The sequence below is a fragment of the Rhamphochromis longiceps genome, linkage group LG1 (genome assembly GCF_057381845.1).
Source record: "Rhamphochromis longiceps isolate RC_006_pf linkage group LG1, R_longiceps_female_GT1.1, whole genome shotgun sequence".
NCBI classification, from domain to species: domain Eukaryota; kingdom Metazoa; phylum Chordata; class Actinopteri; order Cichliformes; family Cichlidae; genus Rhamphochromis; species Rhamphochromis longiceps.
Window position 1 is genome coordinate 12,652,062 of NC_140557.1, and position 13,811 is coordinate 12,665,872.

The following is a 13,811-nucleotide window of genomic DNA, read 5'->3' on the forward strand; positions in this document are numbered from 1 at the left end:
AATGTGAGATTTATAAGGAGGGAAAACAGTACACTTCTCTGAACAGTGTCTGGGAGGCTGTGGTTGCTGCTGCACGCAATGTTGATGGTGAACAGATCAAAACACTGACAGAATCCATGGATGGCAGGCTTTTGAGTGTCCTTGCAAAGAAAGGTGGCTATATTGGTCGCTGATTTGTTTTTGTTTTGTTTTTGAATGTCAGAAATGTATATTTGTGAATGTGGAGATGTTATATTGGTTTCACTGGTAAAAATAAATAATTGAAATGGGTATATATTTGTTTTTTGTTAAGTTGCCTAATAATTATGCACAGTAATAGTCACCTGCACACACAGATATCCCCCTAAAATAGCTAAAACTAAAAACAAACTAAAAACTACTTCCAAAAACATTCAGCTTTGATATTAATGAGTTTTTTGGGTTCATTGAGAACATGGTTGTTGTTTAATAATGAAATTATTCCTCAAAAATACAACTTGCCTAATAATTCTGCACTCCCTGTACAAAGCATTAAACATGTTAACAACACAAAAGCCATATTAAATGCAGACTACTTTATCCCCGGAAGTAGGATTCGTCACATCATCACTTAATAATCGGATTGTCTTAGCAATTACCATTCCAAACAAAATTGTCATTTGTGCAGCAGAGCTGAGATGTAAAAGGGAAGAGGAAGATCCAAACAATGCAGTTATCGAGTCCAGCTCTATTGTGCAGTTGTACATATCAGAAAAACATTTAAAGATGTCCAACCAATAGTTGTACAATTTGGGGCAAGTCCAAAATAAATGAGTAAGAGAGCCTTGTCCAAGTTTACCACGGACTAATCGACTAATAGAAGGAAAAATCTTGTGGAATTTAGTTTTTGAATAATGAAGTCTGTGAAGCACTTTGAATTAACTGATGCCTTGCATTTATAGAACAAGAATGGAATCCTACACAGACTCCTCTCCCACACCTCATCTCCAATTAGCATTATTATTTTTTGGGTGTGTTTTCTGTCCATTGTTACAGTGGCAGATTTTCACATTAAATACAGCCAGAGCAGGATAGGGCAGGATAATCCAGATCAGCAAAAAGTTACAACTTTGAGAGGTTCCCCCCCGTCTCCTCTTGGCTCTGTATGACACCAACGAAAGCAGATATCCCCAATATGGCCTTGTCAGGTAGCCAATCAGAAGAAAGCTGGCTTAAAGGAAGAGGAGTAAAAACACAGTGGGTTCTGAGGTGCCCAGTGTAAATTATGGTTATTTTGAACTGTGAATTATGCAAAGCCACTCCAGTATATTTTAAAGAAAAATAAATCAAGGAGCATTTGGAAATGAGCATAACAGACCTCCTTTACAATCAAAAACAATAAAGAGGAACAAGAAGTTTGCTTTTATTTCATTTTATTTTTTTTTTATCTAGTTATTTTGAAATCTTTCTGGTATTAACTTCTTGATCTTTTAAGAGAGGACAGTGCTTATTGTCCTCTTTTCTTTACTTGATTCCATTTCAGTCTTTTTCCTGCAGTTACAACCATGGCAGTGTTAAAGTTGTCATACACAATGTGAGATAACATAGACGACACATAGATTTTATGGAGTACATCAATTTAATTATAGTCGGCTCTACTTGTACCTTAAAAGCAGCGCTGCTGATAAGCCTGCATCACTTTGTCAGCTTTTATTCCCAGCTCCAGCTGCAGCATCTGTGCTGCTGTGTAAGGCAACTACAGTCTACAATTTTAGCAATGTAACGCAAGACACGATGCGCAACACAGATCTAATAAATCTGGATACAATGTGTTATGTGTGAGTAGTGATAGGAATTGATAAGAATTTAGCAATTCCAATTCCATTATCGATATCACTTATCGATTCCCTTATCGGCTCCACTTTGAGATCCACCACCATCTCTAAGCAGCATATCAAAGACATTAAGTTTGTGCAAATCAATTACATACTGCGTGGTTAAACGCTTGTGCATGTTGGAGGTATTTCCGCTCTTTGTTGTGATTAGTGTTAGTGTCACTGCTTAAGTAAATATTACACAGAACATTTTTCTTAAAAGTAAAGCAGTACATTATTTAATTACAGCCAGGAGAAAGACATTTGTTATAGTATTCGTAACATTGCTTTCATGTTACAATGTAAAATAATCTGAAACACTGTCTCACTTGGCTAGCTTACCGTTAGCATGATGTCTGTGCAGGTGTTTGCGAAGAGCTGAAGTTGTGTTAACCGTATAATGCAGCTGCTTCTGTCCTGGAGCAGACTACACTTTACCATCGTGCTCTCATTCTTTTGTGCAATAAAAATAAGAGTACTGTCCATATCCACACTGGAGACTGCTCCACTAGTTTCCTCCTCCAACACAGGAACTGATATCAACTGATCGACGTGAGTGTGCAAGAACCAATCAGGGAGATCAATAGGCAAGCAGAGTAACATTTCCAAGGAATTAGAGTACTGGGAACTGGATCTCTACAAGAACTAGTTCTTGATTCCCATCCTTAGGTGCGGTATGTGTGAGTAAAAGAGCATCGCACACTGAATCATATGCTACAACATATAACTGAAATTCCTCAAATATTGGTTTCCATTTTATAATCTCAATGGTGCAATCATGAGGTCATACCATACAAACAAGGCTTCCAACATTTATTGGATTTCATTTATTTAATACATTTGTTGTAGCTGTCACATGGTGAGACGTCATCCCAAGTTTCTGACAATGAAAATTTCTTGCAGGCCATCTTTAGTTGTAGGATCATTACAAAAGCCATGGCTCTAAAACAGTGGTCTTATGTTACACAGTGAGAGTGGTTCAAAGATATCACGAGGATTAGCTAGAGCTGGGCGATATGAGATTTTTTCATATCACGATATGTTTTTTTCATTTCAGGCGATAACGATATCTATCACGATATAAGCCAAATAACTATATTTGTAAGATTTAAATGTGCCGTTGCTCACAAGTAAAATGTGAAATAATCAGCAGCTTGTTTTTATTTAAATATTTATTTCCCATAATAAATTCAACAGGGCAGATGTACTTAAGGAACATGAGACTTTTTCAGATAAATAAAGGCAAATATTGCAAACTACACAAAAGGCAGCCGCTAAAGCGTTTAAGTTTCAAAATAGTACAAACGAAACAGACTAAATTGTCAATTCCACTTAGAAACAAAATATTAATTCTAAAAATAAATCTTAGTTTGTTTTACAGAAGAACAAACAAAATTGACTAACTTTTGTCAATATCAAATAAACTGAGAACTAAAAGGAAATTCTCAATCTCTCCTTGTTGTATAGCTTAGCTTTTCAAACAGTTTTAACAGTTACTTTAGTCTGACAAAAGCCGAATGACGAATTAGCGCTTCCAGTCAGAGACTGAGGCTACGTCCACACGTACACGGGTATTTTTGAAAACGGAGATTTTCCGTTTTCGTTTTAAAAAATAATCCCGTCCACACATAAAGGCAGAAATGAAGGAAAACGCTGCTATGAACATGCCAAAGCAGCAGGTGGCGCTAGATTCCTAACCGTGCAGAAATATTGGCCAATCAGAAGTCTAGAAGCCTCGGTGGGAAAAAGTAAACAAAGCTGGGGCATAGAAGCAGAACCGAGTCGTATGTGTGGAGGGACAGTAACTGTGTGTATATGTAAGCATTTAAACACTGCAGAGAGTAGAATTAACAGTAACAGTATTGTAGAAATTCATTTCACCGAAACAATAACGTGGCGCACAGTGTGACGCATGCACCAGTTTATTGTATTTGTCAGACTTGAAATAGCCGAAATACCTTCACACTACGGAACTTCTATGGCTCTTCCGTTCGACAATCTCTCCGGCATTGGAACCATCATCTGTTTTCTCTTCGGTCACGCTCAGTTGATTTTTCTAGTCGGCACACTCATTTCCTCCATTACGCGCTGGCTCCATTACCCGCTGGCTGCTTCCCAAACAAACACACGTGCGGCTTGGCACTTGTGCTGTACGTAACAAGTCACGCGGCGTGATGCTGCGGCTGTGATTGGTTCGGCTCTGCGCTACTTAATTTGGATTGGCTGACCTTTTTTTTTTTTTTTTTTTTTTTTTTTTTTTAAAGAGGACAAGAGTGGCGAGGTCTATCGCGATAGCTTAATTTCTCTATCGAGTAAAAGTTATATCGTGATACATATCGTTATATCGCCCAGCTCTAGGATTAGGTTACGTGGCCATGGTTTTGCCTGGGACAAAAAAAATTAATTAAATAAATAAATATAATAACATAGTATATAGTCTGATTTATTCTGCTGCCTAGTAAGAACCATCAATATTCTCAGAGACTCATCACTTTTTCAAGTGCTACAAGTCCAACAAATCATGGATAAGCAGACTAAGAAACAGCTTTTACCCTGCAGCCAGCATCACTCTTAAGTCTGGATAATCATATGAAATAGCTTATCCTTATGTGTAAAATAAAAAATGGAGAGCTGTAAATTTCCTCCAGAAAAAAAGACTTTACATCTTTCTATAAGACGAATCACTAAAATGTCCGCGTTTAACCCCAGATACTATACAGTCTGCTAAACTAACAGACCCAATCAAAAGAGTTATAATGTGGTTATCTGAAAATCTGTTATCATATATTGGTTCAATTAAAAGAGAAGCACAATACGGGACATTTATTTTAACTATGACAGCTCTTATCAATTTGCAATCCTTGCCATATGTTATTGTTCCAAGAACTTGGCCAATAAAAGACTATTAAAATGGAGAGAACAGGTTCATTAAAGCCTTCAGATAAGATTGCCAGAAAGCAGCACACAAAAGTACAAACAGTCATGAGACCAAAGTGTGACAACTCAACAGCTCACACATTCATGCCCTCTGGGGCAAAGCTCTGAAAGACTGCACTGCATGGGGCGGATATAGGGGTAGCATCAGGCTAGCCTCCTGAGTGCTGCACCCAGAAAGCTGTATTACCTAGTTCACTAAAGCATGTGATAGCTTTCCTTCTCAACATCTGATGCAGATAGCTATGAAAACCCCTGAAAACTACGGTTCAAGCAGAAACAAGAGTAGGGACAGTGCCAAGGTAATGGTGTATTAAAAGCCAATAAATAAATAAAGAGCATGCTGTACAAGTAAAAACAGAACTATCTTGCAGTTCTTTCGGGGAACTCTGGAGCACCCACAAGTCAGAAATGGGCCACAAGCTGTACAAGTGACACGAGTGAAAGCAGTCAGCTGGATACTACAGAGAAACACTCCATTCACAAAAATTCACAAGTTGTGACTGCTACTATTTTTGAGTTTGAAAACCCTGCACAGTGCTGTGCCAGTGGAAAAAACGTTATCTGCCATCTTCAAATGTGCTTTTGTGTGTGTGTGTGGTGCAAATGTAGTGTGAGATAAACTCAAAAGTCAGTCAGCAGACTCAAACACACATGCAGTAACACAAATACAGCTCGAGTCTGTTGCAGACCATAACAAAGTGACGCAAAACCATTTTCTACCAGCTCTAAGCCAAAACTGAAGCTAAAGTTAAACCACCTAACTTTACGTAACAGTCTGCTACTAGCAATAACAAAACTATCAGAGATTGAGCTCACGTCTATAATGAAATGGCATTTGTTTCAAACTAACAGTTACAATTGCACTGTTTAGAGTAGCAGCACAGCAGAATTCATCATCTAGAGGTAAGCTGGAGCGTGTGACCTGCTCAGGCCAACACTGAGGAAAGTAAAGGGTAAAAGACACACTACAGGCTACTATAATCTCAAGCTGCTTTTGCACAAAGCTCTAAAATATCAGTAGAATCAGGACAAGACATTGCCTTAAGTTGTGCTTTCTAACATGGAGGAGAAATGTTTCACTTTAGCTTTGGTCCTACATTTGAAAATAGTGGTCATCTTCTTAAACCAGACTAACTAGTAGTGAATTCACCAGACTATTTCCTGCAATACTGGACATCAAGCAGTCTATACGAAAAAAACTTACAAGTTAAAGACAGCTGCAGTGTAGATATAAAAAAAAAAACTATTATTAATAAAAGTAGATAAATAAAAGTAGATGTAACATGGATGTTTATAAATCGTGGATGACATTTTTAACCATTTCAATGACTCCTAAACTAAACCATTCTCAAACAGGTAAGATCCAAGGACATAGCATATCTGTGTTGATATAGTCAATGTTCCCTTCTGAGTACCAACAAAACTATGGACAAGGCTAATTCACAGCTGTTTCTGCTTCACTTCTTCTCTTTACCGTCATTCTGTTTCACAGGAAAAGTACGAGAAGTACCATCAAGTTCTTGGAAAAAAGGGAGGTCGTGGTTTTACAGACAGGAAAAAATACAACTTGCAAACACATGTTTGGGCAAGTCTTAAGGGAGCATTCCAGACAGCACGTTCAGTGAAAACTCTTGGTTTTGTTGATGACAAAACGCAGAAAACTATGTTTTTTCATTCCAAAAAGAGGTAAAACACTCAGCCTGCTTGCTGGAAGGTCTTCTTTATCAAATCAGCAGCTGTCGGACATGATGAGTGCAAAGCCAAATTAATTTGCATTACATTATATCACTGCTCTCAGAGTACAGCAAAGTCATTGTGCCAAATCACCTACCTGCAGATTTAAACTCACTGTTTTGAGTATAATTTAAACTAACAACTATGACTACATGAAGTTTACTATAAGTACCCAAATCGTGTAGTCATAATAATCAAAGCTGAGTATGGAAAGCTGAATACGAAAACATATGGTATAATTTTTAGCCATTACATTAGACCAGTTTTGACATGACAACAGTTTTTCTTTGTTTGTTTTTCATATATATATATATATATATATATATATATATATATATATATATATATATATATATATATATAATTCCCCCCCCCCCCCCCCTTGGATCAAAGACAGGAACAAAAGAAAAGTATATGAATATCAGCCAGGTTGCTATTTTAACGCAACTGTACTAATACTGGCTGAGAATAATTTATTGACAATTGATTACTCCATGATTAGGACCTCTGGGTGGGGTTTTATTCCTAGTCAAATACATATAATTTAAATAGTAAGACTGTCAACGAGTTCTCTGAGGGGATGGCAAGACCATTAAGGCAGCTCTTGTGTATATAGACAAGTGGAGATTCTGTCAATATACCAGGGGCCTGAAACAGAAGAAAGTTTAACATTTCAAGGTTCAAGGTTCTTTATTTGTCACATGCATAGTTATACAAGTATAACACACAGTGAAATGTAGTCTGACACGCTCCTCGACATGTGCAAAAAAAATTGGGGGGGGGGTGTAGAGGAAGAACATTATATATCTATATATACATACATATAGTATATACACTGGGTGAATGTGCAGTAGTAGCAGCTAGCAGGTGAATTCTGTACATTAATATGAATAGACATCTGACTATTTTACAGGATGGACAATATAAACATATTTAAAGTTAAAGGAATTGAAATGTACATTGTGCCTTGGTTTAGAGTGTCTGGAAGAGAGTCCTGTCTCAGTCAATTATAGATGATGTGAGCGGGCGGGTGTGTGTGTTTAGGGCACGGATGGCTCCTCTTGAGTCTCTCTGTCCTTGCCCGGAAGATGCGGAACCTTCTACCAGATTGCAGAAGTTGGAACAGTTTGTTGCCAGGATGGGACGGGTCCTTCAGTATCTGCGCTGCTCTAGTCCGGCATCTCCTGGTGTAGGTGTCCTGAAGCGGGGGGAGAGCAATCCTGCAGCAGCGTTCTGCTGTACGGATCACTCTCTGGAGAGCTTTTTGGTCCTTCACACAGCTGTTCCCAAACCACGATGTCATGTTCTGTGTGAGGATGCTCTCCACAGCGCCTGTATAGAAAATCCTGAGGATCTTTGGAGAGACCCTGAACTTCCTCAGTTGTCGTAGGTGATACAGGCGCTGCCTAGCCTTTTTGGTCTGGACCTGAATGTGGGCAGCCCATGTCAGGTCTGAGGTGATGTGAACACCAAGATACTTGAAGGACTGCACCCTCTCCACTGGAGCTCCATTGATGATAATGGGCTTGTAGTCTCTGTGCTGACCCCTTCTTTCCAAAACAGAATTTTCGATATCTGACATCACTAATGATAAACATCTGTATCATGTTAGGTAGTCATACAAAGGTGTATTATTTTAATACGTCAATGCGCAATAAGATGAAAATCACAAACATGGATGGGCAATTCATTTTCCCAAGAAACCACAAGAGAATTCGGGACTGTTCTGGAGGGTCGGACCAATAATACTGAGCAGAATTGACTTCAGCTTAACAATATTATCTCTTTGTAAACTTACACAGTACAACAGTTCCAGTTTCTGATGTGGCCCGTTGGAAAATATAATTGCCCATCCCTGGTGTAGATTATTTTTCTCCTTACAAAACGAAGAAACTATGATTGGATACAAATATGAGGAACTTAAAAAATTTTTTAATAAAAGGTAAAAGCAAGACCAAAACCAGGAATGAAAACTTTCAATGCTGCTGACGGTGTGACAGTATAATTTAACAGGCTTATTATTAATACTGCAGTCCAATCATTAAATACGTAATATAAAAAATACAGAATTGTAATTAACATGTTAACGGTATTTTAGGGTGTGTAGGACCGACAATTTTATAGCGTTTTTCTGGCAAACAGAAGACAATGTTTTCCTTTTATCATTAGCATTTTAACAATAAAGATGTTTTAAGTTCGGTAAATTAAACTGGACTTTAAGAAAATGCTGGTTAAATATATTTTAATCACAGTCCTGGTGATTTTTCTTTGGTGGAAGGCCAAAACCCTCAAACGGAGTATTAGAGTCTCTACAATAAAATATTTAAAAAATATTTCATTTGCATTTTGAAAATAAAGCAGAAAATCTGAGAGTAAAAACTGAAAAACTGCAAAGCTGAAAAACAACCAACACATACTTTACTTCGTGATGATCACCAGAAAGAGTCACCTTACCCAAAAACTGCTTATGTCCTTCTACGTCTGCTCCTAAGAGGGCATATTAACATACTGTGTGTGTGTGTGTGTGTGTGTGTGTGTCTACTCTGACAGCTTCAGTTGCAAAGACGAAAGGGTTTAAGCAGATCATCAGACGCCCTCCTTAGGAGATCGTTACAGTTCCCATTACCTCAAAAAAACCAACAGGATCATCATAAAAGATGAATCCCAACAGTGGACACTTTCTGTTTGAGCGTAGGCTAGCAGATGATCCAGGACATAAAAACAATAAACACATTTTTTAAGAGAATCAATCTGGCAATCAATGCTCATAGAATATAAAAGTAAAATATCTTGTATATTGTTGTAGATTATTTAAGTCTTTTTTTTCTTTGATGTCTGAATTAAGATAACATACAATTTCTCTGTACAGGTGAAATGACAATAAAATATTTTTTATGTGACCCTAATACTTTCTGGAGGGTCCTTGTAGGTTTTAAACGCACGAAAAACATTACGAGTATATTCAGCTTATATTACCAAGGACATCATTCTCCTCTACGGTTGCCATGGTGAATCCTAGAATCGACACTCCATTGATGACGACTTTTTAATAGTCGTCGCGCACGCGCTCGGCTCGAACCCAGTTGTTTAAACCAATTCCATGTTATTTTTCCTCCCTGTCTCTCTGACTCTCTCCAGGAATAAAACCACAACAATGACTGCAACAGGCCTGAAACGTTCAGGTCCAGCCCAACATGAGCAGAAATACAGGCGTTTCACCAAAACCTGAGCTAATAAAATGAGCATTTCAACACCACTTTACTTTTCCTGACGCTGGCACGTCTGCGCAGACTTGGCAGCCACTCAGGGTTGCATTGACTTGTTGGTGGTAATGACAGCGTGTCTTGTCTGACATCTGAGACAGCTAAAGGAAACGTCTTAAACAAGTGCTAGCTGATATTATCAGGTCTAAATGATCGTGAGGTGAAGAAAAGCTCAAAGACAGCGTTGCTCATATCGGCCAGCTACCACTACTGCTGCTGCTCCACTAGCTTGTTAGCTTAGTATAGCGCTAGCTCGCTAGCTATTTAGCCTCCTAACGTTACGCCCGTGTGTGATTTGGAGTTTTCTTTGCTAGACGATGTGTCACTGTGCGCTCTTCGCACACTACCTTCACGTTACAATGTGTCAACTCAACAGCCATGCAGCGATTAAAGAGGAAAAACGGCAAAGCGTCACCGCGACCCCAGCTGGATACCTGACCAGGCAGGAGACAGCATGCATTGGGGGAACCTGCCACTCAAACCTCGATCAGTCACGATGATCCTCCACGTCAATTTAACCAGAACATAAAACCCAGGGGTGGCAGCTGACCACCCGGAGAGCTTCACATACCATTCTCTTCACCGTTGAGACTCAGGAAGAGCTCTGTCGTGGCTTTTATCCATCTATCAGCGGTACTCTCAGTTAGCCTTGGAAGGAAAGCCCGGTAGACGTTGGAGAGATCCGCTTCGGGTGCAGCTCCAACGGAAGGTTGCCTTTTCATAATTGTGCGACTCCAGACTGACGCTGCATGACGAGCCGGCTGACTCAGCCAGCTCATTGTCACGTGGCGGAGGCGGAGCCAGCAGCCACATGTGCGCTTTGTTTTATTTCCTCTGTTTTTACGAAGACGCCACAAGGTGACGACGTACGCTAAAGCGATTAAATTCCGTTTTATTCATATAGTGCAAACCCGTATTAACAACTGTCGCGAGACGTTTTAAGATAAAGACCCTACAACCCCATTGGTAATGTTGGGGCGGAAGAGCTCCCTTTCCACAGGAAGAACTAGTGATGCGCGAATCATGAACGAATTGTTCAATACTCGAGAATCACTTTACTGACTCATGAATCATGATTCACAAGCCCAACTGACTCATCCCTGTTGCTGTTAGCAGCAATATATCTAGCTTATAATTAAAATTGTGGAGAAAAACACAACATCCAGTATCTTAACAAAAAAATTTCTGCTCTGAACTGGAAGAAAAAACCCTGAGTAGAAGCTCACATCAAAACAATAGCTCCTTGGTTCACAGTAGCATCGCTCTGCTAACAATGCTAACAGCACATTTGAGCTACTCACCCCCTCCCTTCCTGTGCTGAATCATACATTTCACACATCTCACACATTTTTTGCACTCTCTGGTCAACTGACTCAGTGAATCAAATGACTCAAAAATCCAATTCACTTTGGTGAGTGACTCATTAAAACTCGATTCAGTAAAAAGAATCAAATTTACCATCACTAGGAAGAACCGGGTCCAGGGCAGGGGTGGATCTAGAAGGGTGGCATGGGGTGGCATGTACCATCCTAAAATCATCTCTTGCCACCACAAGTGCTACTCTAGTTTTGCATATGACAGTGTTGTTTATTAAAATAAGATAGCATAAGCACTTTGAGCGTAGTTACAGTTAAAAGTGATTATAAATTCTAAAACTGAATATATTGATAATTTCCTCTTACTTTTGCTGTTTTGCTTCCACCACAATAAAATCACAGTTCCTGCACAGCTCTCTCTAAGTGTACTTTAAGAACAGTTTCTCATCTAAAAATCAAAATTTTCTGCATTATTTGCTTTCTTATTACCCACCTGTCTACCGTTGTGTACAGCGCTGTCGGCCAGTGTTTTTTTTATGACCTCCGACAAGAAAGCGCCATTTCTGCTGTTCAATGCAGAAGAAATGTAAACTTTTTAAAATGATGGCACATTGCAAAACACTTAGCTGTGTCTCTAATCAAACCTCTGTAACTTTGCTCTGCTTCACTTCAGCAGCATCAGGTAATGTTCATATGTTGATGCATGGTTTTCTTTTGTTTTTGTTCTACTGCAGAATATTTTTAAGGATATCTGCTATAAAAAGCCAGGCCAGAAAAATCTCGTTAATGTTTTTCTGTTTTATCCTCAGGTACTTTGACATGGTACTTTGGCATCTGCTGTGATGCTTACACCTCTGATGAAGTCTCACAAGTGTCAGTACTGATAAATGATCAGAATTATAATATTTCTGACTGTCTGAGACAAAATTTCCCCAATTCAAATTGAATCAAAATCGTGGATCGAATCGAATCAGGACCTTGTGAATTGGAATCAAATCGATCGTAGAAATCAGTGACAATACCCAGCCCTATTTCACACAGGTGGTTGGTTGGTGCACTCTGGAAATGGAATAAAGGTGAGTGTTATTAACCTTTTGGGGTCCACGGACACACAGCACCTCCAAATCACATAACTGATTTAAGATGACTTTAAGCTCCAATAAGCTGCAGCCACGCTGAGTCTCTATTTCAGCCTGTGTTGAAAGTTCAGACTTCAAAGTATACACCGGTTTTTAAATTTTAATGACAGACCACTAAATCCAGAGTTAAGATAAAAAAAAAATATATAAGCATTTTTTTCTAAATACTATTGTCTCATTTTGTGTGTTTTTGTTTTTAAAGCATTTTCTAAGGACAGCACAAAAACACTAAAGAAAAAAAATAGCCACCTCTTTCCTACTGGTGGAAAAATGTAGCATGTCGACCAATTCTTTTTTAAAAAGTCAACGCGTGGGATTTGGTTGTTTAGGAATAGGGGAAGGTTTTAGGAGTGATGGCAGAGAGACAGAACGAGCAAGTGAAAGAGAGAGACAGAGAGATATCGATAGCGAGTTTTGAGATGTGAGAGATTTGTGAGGTTTAGTGTGGAGTGTGTAGTTAGTCTGTTATGTAGTCGTTGTTTTGTTTTGTGTGTCAGTGAGGGCACTAATGACTGTGACAAACCACTAACCTACTGATCGGAAGGTTAGTGGTTCGATCCCTGGCTCCTCCAGTCTGTATGTCAAGTATCCTTGGGCAAGATACTAACCCCAAGTTGCTCTCCGATGCAACATCGGAGTGTGAATGTGTATGAATGTAGTTAGGAAGCACGCAGAAGTCTAGAAGAAAGTGCATGTGTGACTGGGTGAATGTGGAATGTTTTACTTACTTTGAGTACTCCAGGAGAGTAGAAAAGCGCTATATAAGAATCAGTCCATTTACAAAGGCAGATTGCAATGCAAATGCTGTCTCCAGGTGGAAAAGAGGTGTGATACACCTCCTGTTGTTAGGCCTGCAGGTTTATTGCTGTGGTGTTCTCCTCTGTCTTGTGGCAGACAAACATTTTTTTTTTTTTTTTTACTGGCACAAATAATTTGTGGGGCATCTTATTAAGACACCTGATTGTTCTCTCATTTTCATTATAGTAATAGTTTTAAATGGTTGTACAAAATAAAAAAACAAAAAAAAACAAAAAAAACACCAGGTGTATTTGCTGCATTTGTTGATAAATAGTTGTATATGTTTACAAAATGTGTGTAAGTTTTCAAAATGTACAATTTATATTAGCATTTAAAGTTATAGAAATAATTTACTCAACACGTCTGTGGTTTTTACAGTTAAAAAAACAAAACAAAAAAACAAAACAAAACAAAACAAAAAAACACTACTAGGATTTTATGTTTGGTTTTTTTTATGTTTTATTCATGTCTCTAATCATCTGGCGTTTGCTAAAAATCTGACGTGGAAGAGCAATTTTACCTTTCAGAACAACAACCCAAGCACTGTGTGAAATGTACAGGTTATAGGTCATATTAAAGGTGGGAAAAACCTGTGAAATATATACTGGCTTATGTTTTTTCCCCCACAACAGCAACTTACATTTTAACAAGAATATGCTAAAATTCTTGTTAAAGAATTTAACACACACAAACGCACACACAGAACTGGGGTTGTTGTGCACTTCACCTATAGGAAGACTTTGTTCACTTAAAAGTCACAAATTAAAAATCAGAAAGCTACAGACAAGAACA

General features: G+C 38.5%; 1 protein-coding gene across 3 annotated transcripts in view; it reads right to left on the bottom strand.

Moving 5' to 3' along the window:
* trpm7 (transient receptor potential cation channel, subfamily M, member 7) overlaps positions 1 to 10,658 on the bottom strand; it is a 96,679-nt gene extending 86,021 nt beyond the window's left edge. Inside the window, exon 1 of one of the 3 annotated variants that reach the window (XM_085383342.1) lies at positions 10,338 to 10,658. In XM_085383342.1, the coding sequence (XP_085239468.1) occupies positions 10,338 to 10,340 (3 nt within the window). In that variant the 5' untranslated portion in view covers positions 10,341 to 10,658. The remainder of the gene's footprint in view (positions 1 to 10,337) is intronic. The other 2 variants (XM_085383410.1, XM_085383417.1) reach the window with 2 other exon arrangements.
* Between the last annotated feature and the right edge of the window lie 3,153 nt (positions 10,659 to 13,811).